Genomic DNA, 19,401 nt, shown 5'->3' on the forward strand with positions numbered 1-19,401 from the left:
AAACCATGAGATTATCAAGACTGGCATCCCACGTATTTTTGCATGCTAGTTAATATACTCCAGTCACACACAGAACTAAATGTTTCATTTACTGGTTTAACAGGTGTACAGTTATCTTCCTAGATTCAAGCGGAATAAAACCAAACCATTTAGGAGATGTGGAAGTGAAAAGCGCGCTCCATGACATGAGGTTTCACGTACAAACAAGGTCTGTTCAATGTGCCTTCTCACATCATGTAAAGGTGATTCATTTTAAGCGTTAGGAAAAATAAATAAAAATCATACACAAACTACAAAAATTCAAATAGCACCATCATGTTTAGAGTTCTTGCAATTTACATACATATTTTGAGGAAAACATGTTTGCTGGCAAATAGCAAATCCAAATTTATTACTTCATAAAACATTTCGGAAGATGCATGACAAAACAAATGACAAAACAAATGATCTTCATAAAAACAGCTAACTTAAAACCTCAGTACAAATATGTGCTGTCACATAACATAAAACCACAATCCATCTGAGTATATATATATTACTGTACAAATGCATATTACCAGCAGCCCTTAAGAGGCTGCCTAAAAATGTGTGTAATTTAAGGGAACTCGGAAGCCAGGAACTCCACTGTGCCTTTAGGAAGACTGAAGTGTATACCATCCAAATAGTGCAAGAACCTGTACAAGGGAAAAAGCCAAAAACACAACACTATGATTATTTTATGTTAAACATATATCTTTAAATTAGTTTTGGCACTGGTGAATGTGTTCATTTCGAACAAACCAGATGGTGACAAAATGCAAAAGACTCATAATGACATGAATAAGAATAAAACATTATCATTTAATTTGTGACCACATATTTCAGCTTTGCAAAAGCCACATCCTGTCCCTCCACTGCATTTTGCTTTTTTTAGACCCACGAACTGTGACCAAGTTGCATTTGCATTTTCACTTGACAACAACACAGCAAAAAAAACACGCATCAGGTACTGAACACATTTATGACATGCAATGTTTATGAAATTATTGACAGTTGTTTTTGTTGTGACTTATTTGTCTAATGTAAATATAGTGTGTGCAATGAACATTTCAGGCTCATAAGTGGTCAAGAGTGTACATTTGAACCAATATCAAATGATTCAATTTATTTTGCTTGCCACAGAGTTCCCACACTTCTTAACTGATCAAGCCCTAACGGCCTTTTCAGATGCAGGAACAGCTCGATCATATTAATACATTAATATAGGATGGTCCTCTGGACTCTCACCTGCGTTTGATCTTTCCCTGCTCCTTCAGTCTCTCTGACCTACAGATGGTACGTAGAGAGGGGAGGTAGTCCAGAGCGGCAGCTGCCTGGTTTCCAAGCGTTCCAGCTGATCTGGAAGAGAGCACCAACTTCATCACCTCACTTCTCCTCTCCATCACCCTGTACCAAACAAAGAGAGCACAAGATTACGTTTTATTTTACACTATGTTGTGTTTAAACCACCACCACACAGGACGAAGAGACGACAGTATAATCTAAAACAATGAGACTATGGATGGGTAATGGATATAATTGAAAATTTGGTTTTATATTTGCAAGGATTTTGCTAGTGACATAAAAAGAGCACTTTTTAGTTTTCCAAATATTTATTACACTAGTTTCGTGTTCCTTGTCTTGAACGTGCAGGTTTAAGAACACCGGTTTAAAACATTTTAATAGCACGTCTGATTTAACCCTTTGTAAATTTCTGATTCAAAGATTGTTTGTAGCATGCAATACATGTACACATACATACAGTGTGTGCATAATAATGCACGTTGATAATGTTGCCACATTTTGCCTATTCCAAACCACACCAATCTTAATAACTACTATTATTTTTGTATTTAATCATTTATAAGTGATGTATAATTGTTAAGGAGAATTTCGCTGTCCAGTGGTCATGATTTAACGTTGCAATTTATGTATTACATTAGTTCTTAATATTTTTCATGCACATTTTTTTTTTTTTTTACTTTTCAGTGCGAAATAAATCTCTTTTTTGGCTCATTTTACCCATAAAAGAAAACCTGCTTAATTATGCACACCTGAGTATAAGGCATTTTTCACTCTCAGCCCTTCTTAACAATTATATATCATTTATAAATGATTAAATGCAAAATTAATAATAGTAATTGAGATTGATGTGGTTTGGAATTGGTAAAAATGTGCTTGGGAAAAAAATATGACCAGAATATCAACTTGCATAATAATTATGCATGCATACTATATATAGTGGTGTGAAAAATTGTTGGCCCCCTTCCTGATTTCTTATTTTTTTGCATGTTTGTCACACGTTAATGTTTCAGCTCATCAAACAAATTTAAATATTAGTAAAAGACAACACAAGTGAACACAACATGCAGTTTTTAAATGAAGGTTTTTATTATTAAGGGAAAACAAAATCCAAAACTACATGACCCTATGTGAAAAAGTGTTTGCCCCCTAAACCTAATAACTGGTTGGGCCACCCTTAGCAGCAACAACTGCGATCAAACATTTACGATAACTTGCACTGAGTCAGTTACAGCGCTGTGGAGGAATTTTGGTCCACTCATCTATGCAGAACCGTTGTAATTCAGCCACACTGGAGGGTTTTCGAGGATGAACCACCTTTTTAAGGTCATGCCACAGCATTTCAATAGAATTCAGGTCAGGACTTTGACTAAGCCACTCCAATGTCTTCATTTTGTTTTTCTTCAGCCATTCAGAGGTGGACTTGCTGGTGTGTTTTGGATCATTGTCCTGCTGCAGAACCCAAGTTCGCGTCAGCTTGAGGTCACGAATAGATGGCCGGAGATTCTCCTTCAGGATTTTTTGGTAAACAGCAGAATTCATGTTTCCATTTATCACAGCAAGTCTTCCCGGTCCTGAAGCAGCAAAACAGCCCCAGACCATCACACTACCACCACCATATTTTACTGTTGGTATGATGTTCTTTTTCTGAAATGTGGTGTTACTTTTACGGCAGACGTAATGGGACACACACCTTCAAAAAGTTCAACTTTTGTCTAATCAGTCCACAGAGTATTTTCCCAAAAGTCTTGGGGATCATCAAGATGTTTTCTGGCAAAACTGAGATGAGTCTTTATGTTCTTTTTGCTCAGCAGCAGTTTTCGTCTTGGAACTCTGCCATGCAGACCATTTTTGCCCAGTCTCTTTCTTATGGTGGAGTCATGAACACTGACCTTAACTGAGGCAAGTGAGGCCTGCAGTTCTTTGGATGTTGTTGTGGGGTCTTTTGTGACCTCTTGGATGAGTCGTCGCTGTGCTCTTGGGGTAATTTTGGTCAGTGGGACACTCCTGGGAAGGTTCTCCACTGTTCCATGTTTTGTCATTTGTGAATAATGGCTCTCACTGTGATTCGCTGGAGTCCCAAAGCTTTAGAAATGGCTTTATAACCTTTTCCAGACTGATAGATCTCAATTACTTTCTTTCTCATTTGTTTCTGAATTTCTTTGGATCTCGGAATGATGTCTAGCTTTTGAGGATCTTTTGTCTACTTCACTTGATTGCGATTTTTCTTGATTTCTTGATTGCAAACAGGTGTGGCAGTAATCATGCCTGGGTGTGGCTAGAGAAATTGAACTCAGGTGTGATAAACCACAGTTTTAACAGGGGGGCAAACACTTCTTCACACAGGGCCATGTAGTTTTGGATTTTTCCCTCAATAAAAAAAAAAAACATTCAAAAAAAAAATGCATTTTTTACTTACTTCATTTATTTTTGACTAATATTTAAATTTGTTTGATGATCTGAAACATTAAAGTGTGACAAACATGCCAAAAAAAAATAAGAAATCAGGAAGGGGGCCAACAATTTTTCACACCACTGTATGTCTGTGTGTGTGTGTGTGTGTATATATATATATGTATATATGTGTGTGTGTGTGTGTATATATATATGTATATGTGTGTGTGTATATGTATACAGTCGTGGCCAAAAGTTTTGAGAATTACATAAATATTAGTTTTCAAAAAGTTTGCTGCTAAACTGCTTTTAGATCTTTGTTTCAGTTGTTTCTGTGATGTACTGAAATATAATTACAAGCACTTCATACGTTTCAAAGGCTTTTATCGACAATTACATGACATTTATGCAAAGAGTCAGTATTTGCAGTGTTGGCCCTTCTTTTTCAGGACCTCTGCAATTCGACTCACCATGCCCTCAATCAACTTCTGGGCCAAATACTGACTGATAGCAACCCATTCTTTCATAATAACTTCTTGGAGTTTGTCAGAATTAGTGGGTTTTTGTTAGTCCACCCGCCTCTTGAGGATTGACCACAAGTTCTCAATGGGATTAAGATCTGGGGAGTTTCCAGGCCATGGACCCAAAATTTCAACATTCTGGTCCCCGAGCCACTTAGTTATCACTTTTGCCTTATGGCACGGTGCTCCATCGTGCTGGAAAATGCATTGTTCTTCACCAAACTGTTGTTGGATTGTTGGAAGAAGTTGCTGTTGGAGGGTGTTTTGGTACCATTCTTTATTCATGGCTGTGTTTTTGGGCAGAATTGGGCAGGAAAGGTTTGGGCAGGAAAGGTTTTTTTGGGATTAAGTTAATTTTCATGGCAAAGAAGGACTATGCAATTCATCTGATCACTCTTCATAACATTCTGGAGTATATGCAAATTGCTATTATAAAAACTTAAGCAGCAACTTTTCCAATATTAATGTAATTCTCAAAACTTTTGGCCACGACTGTATGTGCGTGTGTGTATATATGTATATATGTGTGTGTGTGTGTGTATATTATATATATATATATATATATATATATATGTACACACACAGTCAGGTCCATAAATATTGGGACATCGACACAATTCTAATCATTTTGGCTCTATACACCACCACAATGGATTTGAAATGAAACAAACAAGATGTGCTTTAACTGTAGACTTTCGGCTTTAATTTGAGGGTATTTACATCCAAATCAGGTGAACGGTGTAGGAATTACAACAGTTTGTATATGTGCCTCCCACTTTTTAAGGGACCAAAAGTAATGGGACAGATTAACAATCATAAATCAAACTTTCACTTTTTAATACTTGGTTGCAAATCCTTTGCAGTCAATTACAGACTGAAGTCTGGAACGCATAGACATCACCAGACGCTGGGGTTCATCCCTGGTGATGCTCTGCCAGGCCTCTACTGCTATTGTCTTCAGTTCCTGCTTGTTCTTGGGGCATTTTCCCTTCAGTTTTGTCTTCAGCAAGTGAAATGCATGCTCAATCGGATTCAGTTCAGGTGATTGACTTGGCCATTGCATAACATTCCACTTCTTTCCCTTAAAAAACTCTTTGGTTGCTTTCGCAGTTTTCGGGTCATTGTCCATCTGCACTGTGAAGCGACGTCCAATGAGTTCTGAAGCATTTGGCTGAATATGAGCAGATAATATTGCCCGAAACACTTCAGAATTCATCCTGCTGCTTTTGTCAACAGTCACATCATCAATAAATACAAGAGAACCAGTTCGATTCGCAGCCATACATGCCCACGCCATGACACTACCACCACCATGCTTCACTGATGAGGTGGTATGCTTTGGATCATGAGCAGTTCCTTTCCTTCTCCATATTCTTCTCTTCCCATCACTCTGTTACAAGTTGATCTTTGTCTCATCTGTCCATAGGATGTTGTTCCAGAACTGTGAAGGCTTTTTTAGATGTTGTTTGGCAAACTCTAATCTGGCCTTCCTGTTTTTGAGGCTCACCAATGGTTTACATCTTGTGGTGAACCCTCTGTATTCACTCTGGTGAAGTCTTCTCTTGATTGTTGACTTTGACACACATACACCTACCTCCTGGAGAGTGTTCTTGATCTGGCCAACTGTTGTAAAGGGTGTTTTCTTCACCAGAGAAAGAATTCTTCGGTCATCCACCACAGTTGTTTTCCATGGTCTTCCGGGTCTTTTGGTGTTGCTGAGCTCACTGGTGCGTTCTTTCTTTTTAAGAATGTTCCAAACAGTTGATTTGGCCACACCGAATGTTTTTGCTATCTCTCTGATGGGTTTTTTTTTTTTTTTTCAGCCTAATGATGGCTTGCTTCACTGATAGTGACAGCTCTTTGGATCTCATATTGAGAGTTGACAGCAACAGATTCCAAATGCAAATAGCACATTTGAAATGAACTCTGGACCTTTTATCTGCTCCTTGTAAATGGGATAATGAGGGAATAACACACACCTGGCCATGGAACAGCTGAGCAGCCAATTGTCCCATTACTTTTGGTCCCTTAAAAAGTGGGAGGCACATATACAAACTGTTGTAATTCCTACACCGTTCACCTGATTTAGATGTAAATACCCTCAAATTAAAACTAAAAGTCTACAGTTATAGCACATCTTGTTTGTTTCATTTCAAATCCATTGTGGTGGTGTATAGAGCCAAAACGATTAGAATTGTGTCGATGTCCTAATATTTATGGACCTGACTGTATATGTGTGTGTCTATAGCAGTATATTAATAGTGGTGTTTTTAACTATATATATATATACAGTCGTGGCCAAAAGTATATGTATATATATATACAGTCGTGGCCAAAAGTTTTGAGAATTACATAAATATTGGAAATTGGGAAAGTTGCTGCTTAAGTTTTTATAATAGCAATTTGCATATACTCCAGAATGTTATGAAGAGTGATCAGATGAATTGCATAGTCCTTCTTTGCCATGAAAATTAACTTAATCCCAAAAAAACCTTTCCACTGCATTTCATTGCTGTCATTAAAGGACCTGCTGAGATCATTTCAGTTATCATGTTAACTCAGGTGAGAATGTTGACGAGCACAAGGCTGGAGATCATTATGTCAGGCTGATTGGGTTAGAATGGCAGACTTGTTAAAAGGAGGGTGATGCCTGAAATCATTGTTCTTCCATTGTTAACCATGGTGACCTGCAAAGAAACGCGTGCAGCCATCATTGCGTTGCATAAAAATGGCTTCACAGGCAAGGATATTGTGGCTACTAAGATTGCACCTAAATCAACAATTTATAGGTTCATCAAGAACTTCAAGGAAAGAGGTTCAATTATTTTAAAGAAGGCTTCAGGGCGTCCAAGAAAGTCCAGCAAGCGCCAGGATCGTCTCCTAAAGAGGATTCAGCTGCGGGATCGGAGTGCCACCAGTGCAGAGCTTGCTCAGGAATGGCAGCAGGCAGGTGTGAGCGCATCTGCACGCACAGTGAGGCGAAGACTTTTGGAAGATGACCTGGTGTCAAGAAGGGCAGCAAAGAAGCCACTTCTCTCCAAAAAAAAACATCAGGGACAGATTGATCTTCTGCAGAAAGTATAGTGAATGGACTGCTGAGGACTGGGGCAAAGTCATATTCTCCGATGAAGCCCCTTTCCGATTGTTTGGGGCATCTGGAAAAAGGCTTGTGCTAGAAGAAAAGGTGAGCGCTACCATCAGTCCTGTGTCATGCCAACAGTAAAGCGTCCTGACACCATTCATGTGTGGGGTTGCTTCTCATCCAAGGGAGTGGGCTCACTCACAATTCTGCCCAAAAACACAGCCATGAATAAAGAATGGTACCAAAACACCCTCCAACAGCAACTTCTTCCAATAACCCAACAACAGTTTGGTGACGAACAATGCATTTTCCAGCATGATGGCACACCGTGACATAAGGCAAAAGTGATAACTAAGTGGCTCTGGGACCAGAATGTTGAAATTTTGGGTCCATGGCCTGGAAACTCCCCAGATCTTAATCCCATTGAGAACTTGCGGTCAATCCTCAAGAGGCGGGTGGACAAACAAAAACCCACTAATTCTGACAAACTCCAAGAAGTTATTATGAAAGAATGGGTTGCTATCAGTCAGGATTTGGCCCAGAAGTTGATTGAGAGCATGCCCAGTCGAATTGCAGAGGTCCTGAAAAAAGAAGGGCCAACACTGCAAATACTGACTCGTTGCATAAATGTCATGTAATTGTCGATAAAAGCCTTTGAAACGTATGAAGTGCTTGTAATTATATTTCAGTACATCACAGAAACAACTGAAACAAAGATCTAAAAGCAGTTTAGCAGCAAACTTTTTGAAAACTAATATTTATGTAATTCTCAAAACTTTTGGCCACGACTGTATATATATATATATATGTGTGTATGTGTGTGTGTGTATATGTATATGTGTATATATATATATATATATATATATATATATATATATTAAATAATTAAAAATATAAACTTCGTTAGCTTAAAAAAAATATAATTTTTGTGCAAATGCAAAAAGGTAGGTTAATATTGCTTATTACACTGTATTATTATATAGGTGCATAAATATGAAAAGGTTGGATTATATGGGGTATAAATAAAAGAAAAAAAAATAGAGCAACTGAAATCTCACCTTGGGTCACAAGGTGTAGTTTGAGCGAGGCTGAAGCCATCTTTGTGTGGAGCCACAGGGAGGGTGAGCTCCTCCTCTGCCTCTCTTCTGATCTCCTCCTCCAGTTGCTGTGCTCTGTCCCAGGCTTCGGAGACAACAGCCTTGCACTTCTTAAAACTCAAGTGCCCCAATGCAGCATGGATTTCATTGACATTCACACCATTTACTTGGCTGACACACTCTAACCGAATGTCATCAGTCATTCCACTCTTGACCTCTGCACCAGTCCAGCCAAAGTCCTGTGATCTGCAGGAGCCCTCCGTTTGCAAAGGCTGGCAGCGCAGTGAGGAGTCCAGGAAGGACATGTGGTCCATATACTCTGCTAAACTGCTTAGGCACTGCATTACTGGCTTGCTCTTCTTCCTTTCAGCTTCAGATAACATAATACGCCTTGGTTTCATCGGCGCAGCTTCGGACACATTCACGGACAGATTAGCTGGTCCCAAATTAGTGCTTTGAGCAGGGTCTCGGCTGCTTTTTGGCAGTGAGAGGAAGTCATCCTCTGACTCCGAATCAGACTGAAAAACGTCTTTATTGTTCATGCCCAACTTTTTCCGCCCCTTCATTCTGGAGGACACTTTAAGAGGACTACCGTCTTCAGAGGGCTCTTCCAAAACTTCCAACCTCACTGTCTGAGGAACTTGCTCAGGATGGGACTGTGGGTTTGGTGTTGCTTGTGATTTGAGTGTGGACTGTGGTAAAAGACGAGTTGGCAGAGGAAGCAGACTCTCCATATTTGAGTAGAGAAGATTCCCTCCCCTTCTATGGACCTCTGAGAGAAGATCCGAGCACTTAATCCTGTCTAGCACTGAAGACTCATGCTGTAAGATATAAACAGATCGATCAGGAACAAATTTCTGTACCAATATTAGTTTTGTTTTGTTTTTTTCAGCTGCTGTTTCTGTTAGGCCTGGGCGATAAAACTGTATTGGTATTCCTCGATGGCACACCATCATTGATAACAATAGAATAAAAGTTATATATAGAACACGACAGTTTCACGCTTTTTTCATTTAAAGGTGCGTTATGAGTGACAAGCAGACAAACAAACATGCTGAAATGAGTGCTGTGCCTGCGACGAAGAAAAAAAAAAAAAAAGTAATATCAGTTGATTTTAAAAATGCAAAAACTGCATATAAAATATAAGAAATGAGATATTTGTTTCAATTTTATTTTGTGTTTGATTGTTAAATCTAAAATAAGATGGTGTTTACCTTATTAAATTGGGTAAATTAAACATACAGTACTGTGGTTACATTTAAATCTTTTTTCTACTGCACTGTTTAAGAAAGGTTATAAATTTTTTTTTTTTAAAAATCAATAATTATCTACCAAATGATATGATCCCAATATTTATATTCGGATAAATTTTCTTGCTATATCGCCCAGCCCTAGTTTCTGTATTGTAAGTTAGTCTGAGGCTGGTTACTCTTACTCATTTTCTCTGTATTCGGTAAAACAGGTCACCTGAACTTCAAATTTGACTCCTGGGCTTCATTGAGAATACTGGACTCTCTATGGGCTTTAACTGTAATATATATATATATATATATATATATATATATATATATATATATACATATACATACATATATATATATATATATATATATGTATGTATGTATGTGTGTATGTCAAATAATTAAATTAATTTCCCTCACCACAGTGCTCCCACACCTCGACTGATTAATTTCTAATGTCCCATTTCAATGAAGGAACAGCTTGTTCGTACATTTTTTAATGTTTTTGAAAGAAGTCTCTTATGCTCAACAAGGCTGCATATATTTGATCAAAAATACAGTAAAAATAGTCATATTGTGGAATACTATTACAATGTAAAATTCTATTTTAATATATTTAAAAATGTAATTCACTTCTGTTATGCCCATTACTTCAGTCTTCAGTGACACATCCTTCTGATTTGGTGCTCAAGAAACATTTTATAACACTATTAGTTTTGAAAACCGTTTAATATTTTTGTGGAAAATGATTCATTTTTTTTTTTCAGAATACTTTGAAAAGCAAAAGTTCAAAACGGCATTTATTTGAAATAGAAATCCTTTGTAACATTACAAACATTTTTACGGTTCTGTTTGATTTAATGAATCCCTGCTGAATAGAAGTAATCATTTCTTTAAAAAAAAAAAAAAAATGAATAACATTAGTGGCTTTTATATTTTAGGAGATAACCACTCACCTTTAGCAGCAAATCTGCAATATTTTCTGTTTGCATATTTGGGATCCCCAGCAAACACTCTGTGCACGCAGTGTGGCAGGGTGGTATTTCATGCTCATTTACATCCTGAGCTTTGACAGACTGATGGTAAATGTCACTCTTGACGTCCCCTTGGAGCTCTACAGTGTGAAACAAGTAGTTTTTGTTAAGTATATTCACATATTGTGATATACAACCAAGAGTTCTCAGTTAACTTTTTCCAGTCAATTATATCTTTACCTGAGGAAGGCGAAGGCCGATGCACCTGCTGTCCGCCTCCACTGCAGGCCCAGAACTGCAGGTGCAGGAGGCTTTGACGAACATCACACCTGTTCCAGTCCAGCAGACAGGACAGATCCTTGGTGTCTGTTCTCATGTTTTCTGCCAGACACAGCAGCTGGAGATAACTGGACACATCCGCCTGGAAAAGTCCAAAGTGTTGATGGTCACAACCAGATACAACACAAGAGAAACTTTTTTCTGGCAAAGTAGAAAATAAGTTAAGTATACTTACCACTGAAGGAGATTTGAAATTGATTTCCTCAAAGCACCCATCAAATGTAGCACCAAAGTTTGAATCTGTGCAAAAAAAGTCCCATGATGACTCATTCAGATATCACACACTTTCTGTACGCTGCAAACTTTACTCACCACTGGTTGTTAGAATAACTGGTCTCTTAGTTGTAGACATGAAGTTTTTAATTGCAGCCAAAAATCCAGAGTCATCATCAAATATGATGTCCACCTCCTCAAATAAGATGAGGGATGTGGCAGTCCTCTTGTCCTGGTCTTCAGCGGAGATCTTGGTGCCCGCTGATGTCCCACTGGGGCACTCTTTGCTGTCAGCCTCTTTTGCTTCGGCAGACTTTTTCCGAACTGCTTTTAAGACTAAAAGAAAACAAGAAATGGCATATAAAGGTCTCAAACATGAAACTTGAAAACAATTTCCTACATAAAATAAATAAATACATGTTCATCAATACTGTTCATCTAAAGAATTATATTTATCATAGAATACAGTGGGGAAAAGAGACAAAAACTTTATACAGAACAACATTTTTCAGCATTGATAATAATAGGAAATGTTACTTGAGTACTAAATTAGCATGTAGAAAGAAAACAAGAAATGCCATAGAAAGGTCTCAAACGTGAAGCATGAAAACTATTTTGTACCAGGTTGCGTTTTCTTGTCTTGACTGTTTGCATCTTTGCCAGTGGGCCTGCCACCTGCTTTGAAGAAATTGGCTAGAGATGTCGGAGCCAATCCTCCTCTTCTGGATGAAGCAATTCGAGGGGACAGTGGAGGCTTCCTGGGCGATGATACAACCCTTCTGGGGGAGTTCAACTTCCCTGTGATTGGAAAAGATACTGAGAACTCAAACAAAAATTCATGCACAGTATAAATTGTTCTGTAATCAAGGAAAAAAACAATTCATACTGGGAGAGGTGCCGGCTTTGATGGTGGTGCTGTTGCTGCTATAATTGCTGAAGTATGATGGTTTTTGAGCGTTGACACCCTGGATGTCCACCTGGTGGGACTGAGTGGCTTCCTTCAGCTGGGATAAGATCTGACGACCACTCCTTTGAGACGAGGAATTCACCTCAAATACTGAGAAAGAACACCAACAGTGTTGGCAGAAATACTTTCCTTTTTGCAACGGCACTAGTACACAATCCCAAAATAGTTAAGTGAATTGAAAAATAAACCACACCTTGAACCCAAGTTCTTGTGCACAGGCATAGACTGCAGCAGTCTTGCCAACTCCAGTGGGTCCAGTAATAAGAAGAGTGTTACCCAAATGATCTTCTGTGTCATCCAGGCCTTCTCCTATGAGCCAGGAGTCTGGATAGAAATAAAGTTGAGACAATGATTTTTGAGTATGGCAAGCAAAACAGCTAGCACTAGGGCCGGGAGCACCTCTCTAAAACAACATGCAATCACAAAGTTGGGACTTGCATGATGTTTAATAAAGTTATTATGCGCAATAAGCAGTGAAAAAGAACTCAATCCACTGCTCGCGCTGACTGACACACAGCCGAAGCGGGTGCACTGAAAGCCCCTCTCGACTGCATTTGATTGCAAAAACAGATCTTTTTCGTGCTTGAATGGTCAAAAACGCACACAATTACGTCAAAATGCCTACTGTGTGGAGTATTCACGTAACCAGTCAGTTAAGTGTTAAATAAACATAAACAGTCATGTGAAAACCGGATGTATATTGGATCCGTGCAGTTGGTCTTAAAGGGACAGCAGCCTTATTTACCTGCTGCTGTCTGTCATTATTAATGTTAATCACTCACTGCACTTCACTGAATCACCTTTGGATCTTTAAAAAGAATCAGTTCATGTTTGATTGATACAGTGAAGACTATGCAGTGTTTTATTTATACACTTCATTCAATTTATGTAAAATTTCTTACTTCATGCTAAATAAACCTAATAAAATAACAACAACAACAAAAAAAAGAGTTATATCAAGATATAAATCGTTATTGTGAAATAAACTCTCTCATACCGTGAAATAAGATTTTGGTCATATCGCCCACCCCTAGCAAGTACTGTGCCATTTAGTGTCTTTAAATACCATTACTGTCCTCCTCTTGGTTCTTTTCCTGCTGTTTCCTCTTCTCTTCCTGGTCAGCTCTCAATTTCCACTCTTTCAGCCAGCTAACAGTAATGAACAAAATGAAATATGAAGAAATTTAACAGAAAAAAAAGAATATTCTTTACTGACATGTCGATTAGTGAATGGGATCTTTCACAATCTTTGTTTAAACTAGACAGCATAATAACCTGTGTAGCCTCCGGACAGACTCCATATTCCCAATTACTTCACTGGAGTGCTGCGGCTGATATTTCTCTGTCCAAAGCACATCCTCTTTCACTCGATCTAGAAATGAAAACGATTAACCACATTACAAAACAAAAAATAAAAAAACATGTAGTGCAAACAAGTTTAAGAAACATTATTTCATAACACCTTAGGTTCAACTCATGAGGTATAATGGACTACCAACCATATTATAAATACACTACCTTTCAAAAGTTTGGGGTCAGCAAGATTTTCTTTTAAATAAATTAATAGTTTTATTCAGCAAGGATGCATTCATTTGATTAAGACTTCTATAATGTTACAAAAAAAATCTATTACAAATATTGTTCTTTTGAATGTTCTATTCATCAAAGAATCCTAGAAAACACATCAAGGTCTCCACAAAAATATTAAACAGCACATCCGTTTTCAATATTGGTAATAATATGCAATGTTTGTTGAACAGCAAATCATCATATTAGAGTGATTTCTGAAGGATCAGGTGACTGAAGACTGGCGGAATGATGCTGAAAATTCAGCTTGGCCAGAGGAATAAATTACATTTTAGAATATATTAAAATAGAAAACATTTTAAATTGTAATATTTTATTGTAATAATAGATTTTTACTGTATTTTCATTCAAATAAATGCAGCCTTTCAAAAACCCCAAACTTTTGTACTCTTGTTCATTGTAAATTCATGTTTGTTGTACAGCTAATGCTAATAAATTACTGTAAAGTAAAAAAAAAAAATCAAGCAGGCTTTAAGAGGAAGAAAAGTTTTCAGAGTGTGAAAAGATTGTGTTAAAAGGCATTTAATTTTCACCTCCTGTGCTTGAACTTTCTGGGACAGGGGAATCCATTATAATGAGAGCATCACTCTGGTTTCCCACAGGTGAGATCAACTCTGCCGGCTTGGCCTCTTCTTTCTGCTTTAGTCTCAGTGATCGACCTCTTCGACTTCTGCCAGACGGGACATTCTGTGCTGCCTGAACTCCTGAAGGTGGACCTTCTTCAATCACTATCACATCCCCTTCTGTGTGACTGGACTTTGGTTTTTTACCCACTTTGCCTGTTGTCCCTCCTTCATCCGCACGCTTCCTTTTCCTTCCAACGCCATCAGATGCTCCAGCAGAGCAGGACACCTTAGACTCAACTTCAGGTTCTACAGATAATCATATAAATCAAAGAAATATGCAAACAATCTATCAATCATTCTGGAATACATGTCTCATTATGAATGCATTTCTGCCTAGGAATAATATCTTACTGCAAGCACAACAAAAAATTGAGTTTAATTGTATTTTCCAGTCACCTGAAGCAGAGGCCTGGAGGATGTAGTCCTCACGTCTCTTAACAAACCGCGTAAAAAAGCGTTGATGAGGGAAGGAGGGATTGGAAATTCTCACCTCCTCCAAAAGATGCTGCCTGATTGGCTCAGAAAACTCAGGTCTTCGACAACAGGACATCTAGATGAAAAAAAAAACAGGTTACTTCCTTTTGATCAATTTAATGCATTCTTACTGAATAAAATCATTAATTTCATTCAGAAAAAAAAATTAATTTTACAGATCCCAAACTTTTGAATGGTAATGTATTGAATAAAAAAAAATAAAAAAAAATATGCAAAACACATAAATCTAACAATTTTCACTAAAGATTACCAACCTGGTGGCAAAAGGCTCTTTTAGCAGGAACTGTAGTATAACCTAAAGACTTCTCCAAAGACATCAGTGGTACAGATGGTAAGTTATATGACTCCTTCAAACAACTCAGGAAGGGATTCGTAGGCCACTGGAGGTTCCAAACACAACAATCTGACATGGACAGAAATTAGCACATTAGTTTCAAATACACACAAATAGAGAACACAACCTAGACAACATCTGTCAGCTTACCTGCAGCCCTCTGCTGGATATGAACCACTGTCTGGAAGGAAGCACAGGCCTGGCTGTATGCCTCTCGATTGGCTGCTGTCTTAGCGATCTGCTTCTTGAAGGACTCCGGAAGGCCGCTCTTCAGAAACTCTCTCTTTGATCTGAACTGTTCATCATCTTGTGAGTTCTCTGATGCCTCTCGACTGACAAGGTTGAGTTTGTGGGGACAGGTATTTATTAGAATTTAACACTGATGAGGAAGTGAAAGAAATAACGAGCAATTTCCAATTCAATTACTGTCTGTAATTATTAGCGCAATACCTGCTGTCGTCAAAAATGGAGATGACAACCGACGGTCTCTGAGCTTTTTTATCCATTTTAGAAGCTGAAAAAGATGTAGACATCAATGCATTTTTTAATGACTTGAATGCAATTTCCATGTTGGCACAAAAATGAAATTAATTCATTATTAAATACAATATTAAAGCAGGTTTTGACTTAGTTTTAACCATTTGTGTCAGTGTAACATACCTGCAGGAGTCTTGGATGTTTTATTTTTACCCAAAACTTCATTCAAACTACGAAGCTTTTTCTGGCTTTCGTCACTTTCCTGTGAGGTGACTGGAGTGCTTTTCCGGTCCTCCAAAAACACTACAGAATCCTAAACAAATGACATATAAATTATATAAATGAAAGAATAACTTGTGCAGTTCCTGTAAGCATAAAACATTTACACCAGTTCACTTCTAACACATCCACTATCTTACCTCATCTTCACAGTAATTTATGGCAGACTCTTTGCTTCTTGTAGAACGTCGTACAGCGGCTTTCTCCTTATTAGTGTCTTTTTTACTTTGCTGAAGAGCTTTGGCTTTCTGCACCAGCTTCCTAGCCTGTTTTCTTTTTTTAACTGCATTTAATTCCTAACAAATAAGAATTCTTGTGAGTAATCTTCCATTTTTAAAAAACATTTATTTTTATTAATAAAATATAATTTCATTTAGATTTGTTATAAAATGACGACATAAAAACACTTACATACACAACACTTACACAAACAATTACACAAAGTATTTTGGAAAAAAATGTTTTTTATAACATACATAAATCATAAATGTTAGTTACCTGCGTTGAGAGAGGACTTGATATTTCAAAATCACCAGATTTTGTAGCAGAGGACAGAAATACTTTGGTGATTCTCATCCTATTGAATAAAATTGATGATTTATTGTCTCATGTAGTTTACAAGAAACAATTAAAGTAGGAAATGAAAAAGTGAATCTCACCTGATAGGGCTGCCTTTCATGTCTGGTGGGCAGAGCATCTTAGATCTATAAATGCCCCTTTTGGGCCTTTGAGCTTTTGGGGTAGAGGCCAGAGAGGGTGTATTTTGGGTCTCATCATCTTTTACTGTGTCCTCTTGCCTCTCTTTCTTGTGTGGTGTGGTATTCAGCACAGCGGCTGACTGTCTACGTGAAAGCTCTCTGGTCGACCTCCTCAGCTCTCTGACAGCCTTGTCATTATCAGCTGGGCTACTCTCATTGCCGATCTCTCTGGGAGGTTCTTCAGGTTTTGGAGTTGCGGCTTGTGCATCCTCAGCTTTCTTAGCTTGCCCCTTCTTCCCGGATTTCCTAACTCGCTTCTTTTTGTCACCAGGACAGCTCTTCTGTTCCTCATGCTGCTCCGAGCTGGTCACTTCAGTTTTGTTCTCGGGAGATTTTTCATGTTCTTTGTCTGCTGCCTCCGGGACGTTCTCGTGAACGTGGTTCTGCTTGCTCTGACCCTTGTTTGTTTTGCTTTTAAAACCATCAAGACTAGGCTGCTTAAAGGCATTCATAAACTGCTTTCTCTCCGCCTCAGTGCTTTTAGGATTGGGGCTGGACTCCACCACATCAAGTTCCAGATCTTCCTCAAGAAGAACAACGTTAGACTTCCTTTTGAAGTCAGGCAATACGTCCGGTTTAACCTCTGGGATAGGATCAGACAAACTTTTGTCCTCTTTTAATTGACTTCTTTTATTTCTACTAAAAATAGATGCGACTTTTAACTCCTTGGCAACTGTGACAGACTCGTGATGATCAGGGGAAATGGGATGCACCTCAGCTTGAATCGTGAGAGTTCGGGGTGACACCTGTAGAGGACCGACTGCAGAAACACTCTGATCATTACAGAGGTTGCCTTCACTCGATGTGACAGCGGTGTCAGTCTCGGGAATCACATTGCTCTCTTCCTGCTCTTGACTTTGATTCTGCAGGAAGTCTTTAAATGAGATCGTGATGGTGCTGCTTTTCTTATCTGCACTTTCCTCCAATTTAGTCTCGCATACAGACTCTTGGGCATCGGCATCACATTCCTTAGTCTCTTCACAGCCAACATGTGCCTTTCGGTTTCTCCTCACAGCAGATTTTCTGTTTGCACAGTCTTTCCTCCTGCTTTGTTTTAACGAGGATTTTTGTTCAGAACTTTCTGCAGAATTCGTAATCGTCAGGACATCTGGATCAGCCTCAGTGGCATTGTTCCTCACATCAGATTCTTTATCAGCGTTCAGAGCTGGAAGGACAACAGTATTGATTTCCTTTACAGCCGATTCACTGGGACTTTCTATTAAGACAACATCATCTGTGACCACCTGTGCATCCTCCTCTTTGGACTTCTTGCTGTCTTTGTCCTTCCTGGTTCGCTTCTGCCCCTGTCCTCTTACAGGTTTACCAGGGATTTCATTACTTGCTTGCTTTGAAGGTTGCTGGGAGTTTTCTTCAGCTACTAGAGGGCAGCTTTTTATTTCTTGTGCAGGCGAGGTCCTCTTAAAGTAGTCCATAATGTTATTAGACCGTGGTGGTGAGAAGGGTTTCTCCACCGGCTTGGGCATAAAGTAGTTAGTAATAGTTCTGACAGACGGTGCATCACCATCCTTCCTCAATTTCTTACACGGCTGGAGAAACAGAGCAATATTGTCAACAGCTGAAAATCATTCAATGTCAATACTTTGCCAAATCAGCATACCGGCTTTTTATTAAACATACCTGACCCTCAAAATCCTCCATGACAGACGCCACAGCCACGGCTCCAGCCATCGTTTCACCCCCAAAACTAAAGATCTGTACAGATTTAACAGACAAAACCAAGAGCTTTAGACGAGTTTAAACGCAAACACACAACAAAGCCACATTCTGTTCAAAGATCATTGAGAAATATTTACAACACGAACATTCGCATGTTACAGTTACAGTGCAACTCTGAATGAATGAATGAATGAGGTCTCCATAATCGCACATATTAAATGTTTACCTGTCAACTAACGTTATGTGTTTGTATTAGACGCATAAACATTTCAGACACTCACCGGTTCTTCTCCTTCCTTGAGGGATACGTTGATACATACTCTAAATATACAATGTACAGTGCATAAAATATGAGAACAACGAGTTTACGTAAACAGTAAGCCTACTTACACATTTCCCAAACAACGATACACACTCCAAAAACAAACATAACATGTGATAATAACCGATCTCCAACCCCACCTTACGTGGTAATGTAACCAGAAGTGCTTTTGAATCTAATGCTGAGAGCGCATATTCACTAATAATGTAGGTTTTAGTGTGTAGTGAATTGTTTTCGACAAATGGCGCCAAATATCAAGGAGCTCTTTCGCCGCGCCGGCTCGGCCAATCACAGCCCGTATCGTCATACACTCCGAAACAGGAAAAAGCGCTTTTTCAAACTAGTGATGGGAATTCCGGCTCTTTTTAGGGATTCGGATCATTTGGCTCAGCTCAGCAAAAAGAACCGGCTCTTTCGGCTCCCAAACGACTCTTTTGTTATTAACACTTCTGTCTTTTGTGATTCAGCCACTTTTGTCAATGCTTTAATGCTATGTCTGGTATGTGTGCACAATTATAATTAAATTATTCGAAGTTATTAAACTAAAACATAAAAAAAAAAATTCAACACTATAAAATGCCATGTAATATTCAGTTTTGTTAATTAACACTTGTCTGTAATTCAGATTGTCATAGCCTCTTGCGCCATAAACCTTCCCGAAATACCATAATTTTACATTATCCTTAGTATAAAAACCA

The 19,401-nt window shown here is 38.4% G+C and overlaps 1 protein-coding gene across 4 annotated transcripts; it reads right to left on the reverse strand.

The window, feature by feature from the left end:
* Positions 1-70: 70 nt before the first annotated feature.
* On the reverse strand, positions 71-19,009 carry LOC109053703 (ATPase family AAA domain-containing protein 5-like). 4 transcript variants are annotated; one of them, XM_042726219.1, is made up of 24 exons: positions 18,849-19,009; positions 18,663-18,702; positions 18,343-18,417; positions 16,606-18,251; positions 16,445-16,523; positions 16,087-16,242; positions 15,851-15,980; positions 15,641-15,704; positions 15,341-15,522; positions 15,111-15,259; positions 14,758-14,911; positions 14,269-14,607; positions 13,424-13,520; positions 13,215-13,297; positions 12,342-12,472; positions 12,068-12,239; positions 11,803-11,979; positions 11,281-11,517; positions 11,144-11,208; positions 10,870-11,050; positions 10,612-10,769; positions 8,376-9,235; positions 1,267-1,425; positions 71-674 (listed from the first exon to the last, which is right to left on the reverse strand). In XM_042726219.1, exons 3-24 carry the CDS (start codon positions 18,391-18,393, stop codon positions 596-598), a joined length of 5,349 nt encoding a protein of 1,782 aa, XP_042582153.1. In that variant the 5' UTR covers positions 18,394-18,417; positions 18,663-18,702; positions 18,849-19,009; the 3' UTR covers positions 71-595. The 4 variants fall into 4 exon arrangements, with proteins under 4 accessions (XP_042582153.1, XP_042582147.1, XP_042582130.1 ...); XM_042726213.1 differs by having other exon boundaries at positions 18,844-19,009; XM_042726196.1 differs by having other exon boundaries at positions 18,663-18,677; positions 18,772-19,009.
* Between the last annotated feature and the right edge of the window lie 392 nt (positions 19,010-19,401).

The sequence above is a fragment of the Cyprinus carpio genome, chromosome A3 (assembly GCF_018340385.1).
Source record: "Cyprinus carpio isolate SPL01 chromosome A3, ASM1834038v1, whole genome shotgun sequence".
NCBI classification, from domain to species: domain Eukaryota; kingdom Metazoa; phylum Chordata; class Actinopteri; order Cypriniformes; family Cyprinidae; genus Cyprinus; species Cyprinus carpio.

Excerpts from the sequence above, each read along its gene's own strand:
- LOC109053703 (XM_042726196.1), bottom strand. The coding sequence starts at position 18,816 with ATGTTATGTTTGTTTTTGGAGTGTGTATCGTTGTTTGGGAAATGT. Across the intron at positions 14,912-15,110 it reads AAAGAGCCTTTTGCCACCAG|ATGTCCTGTTGTCGAAGACC; the intron begins GTTGGTAATCTT and ends TTTTTCATCTAG. Across the intron at positions 1,426-8,375 it reads ACTACACCTTGTGACCCAAG|GGTGATGGAGAGGAGAAGTG; the intron begins GTGAGATTTCAG and ends TGTTTGGTACAG.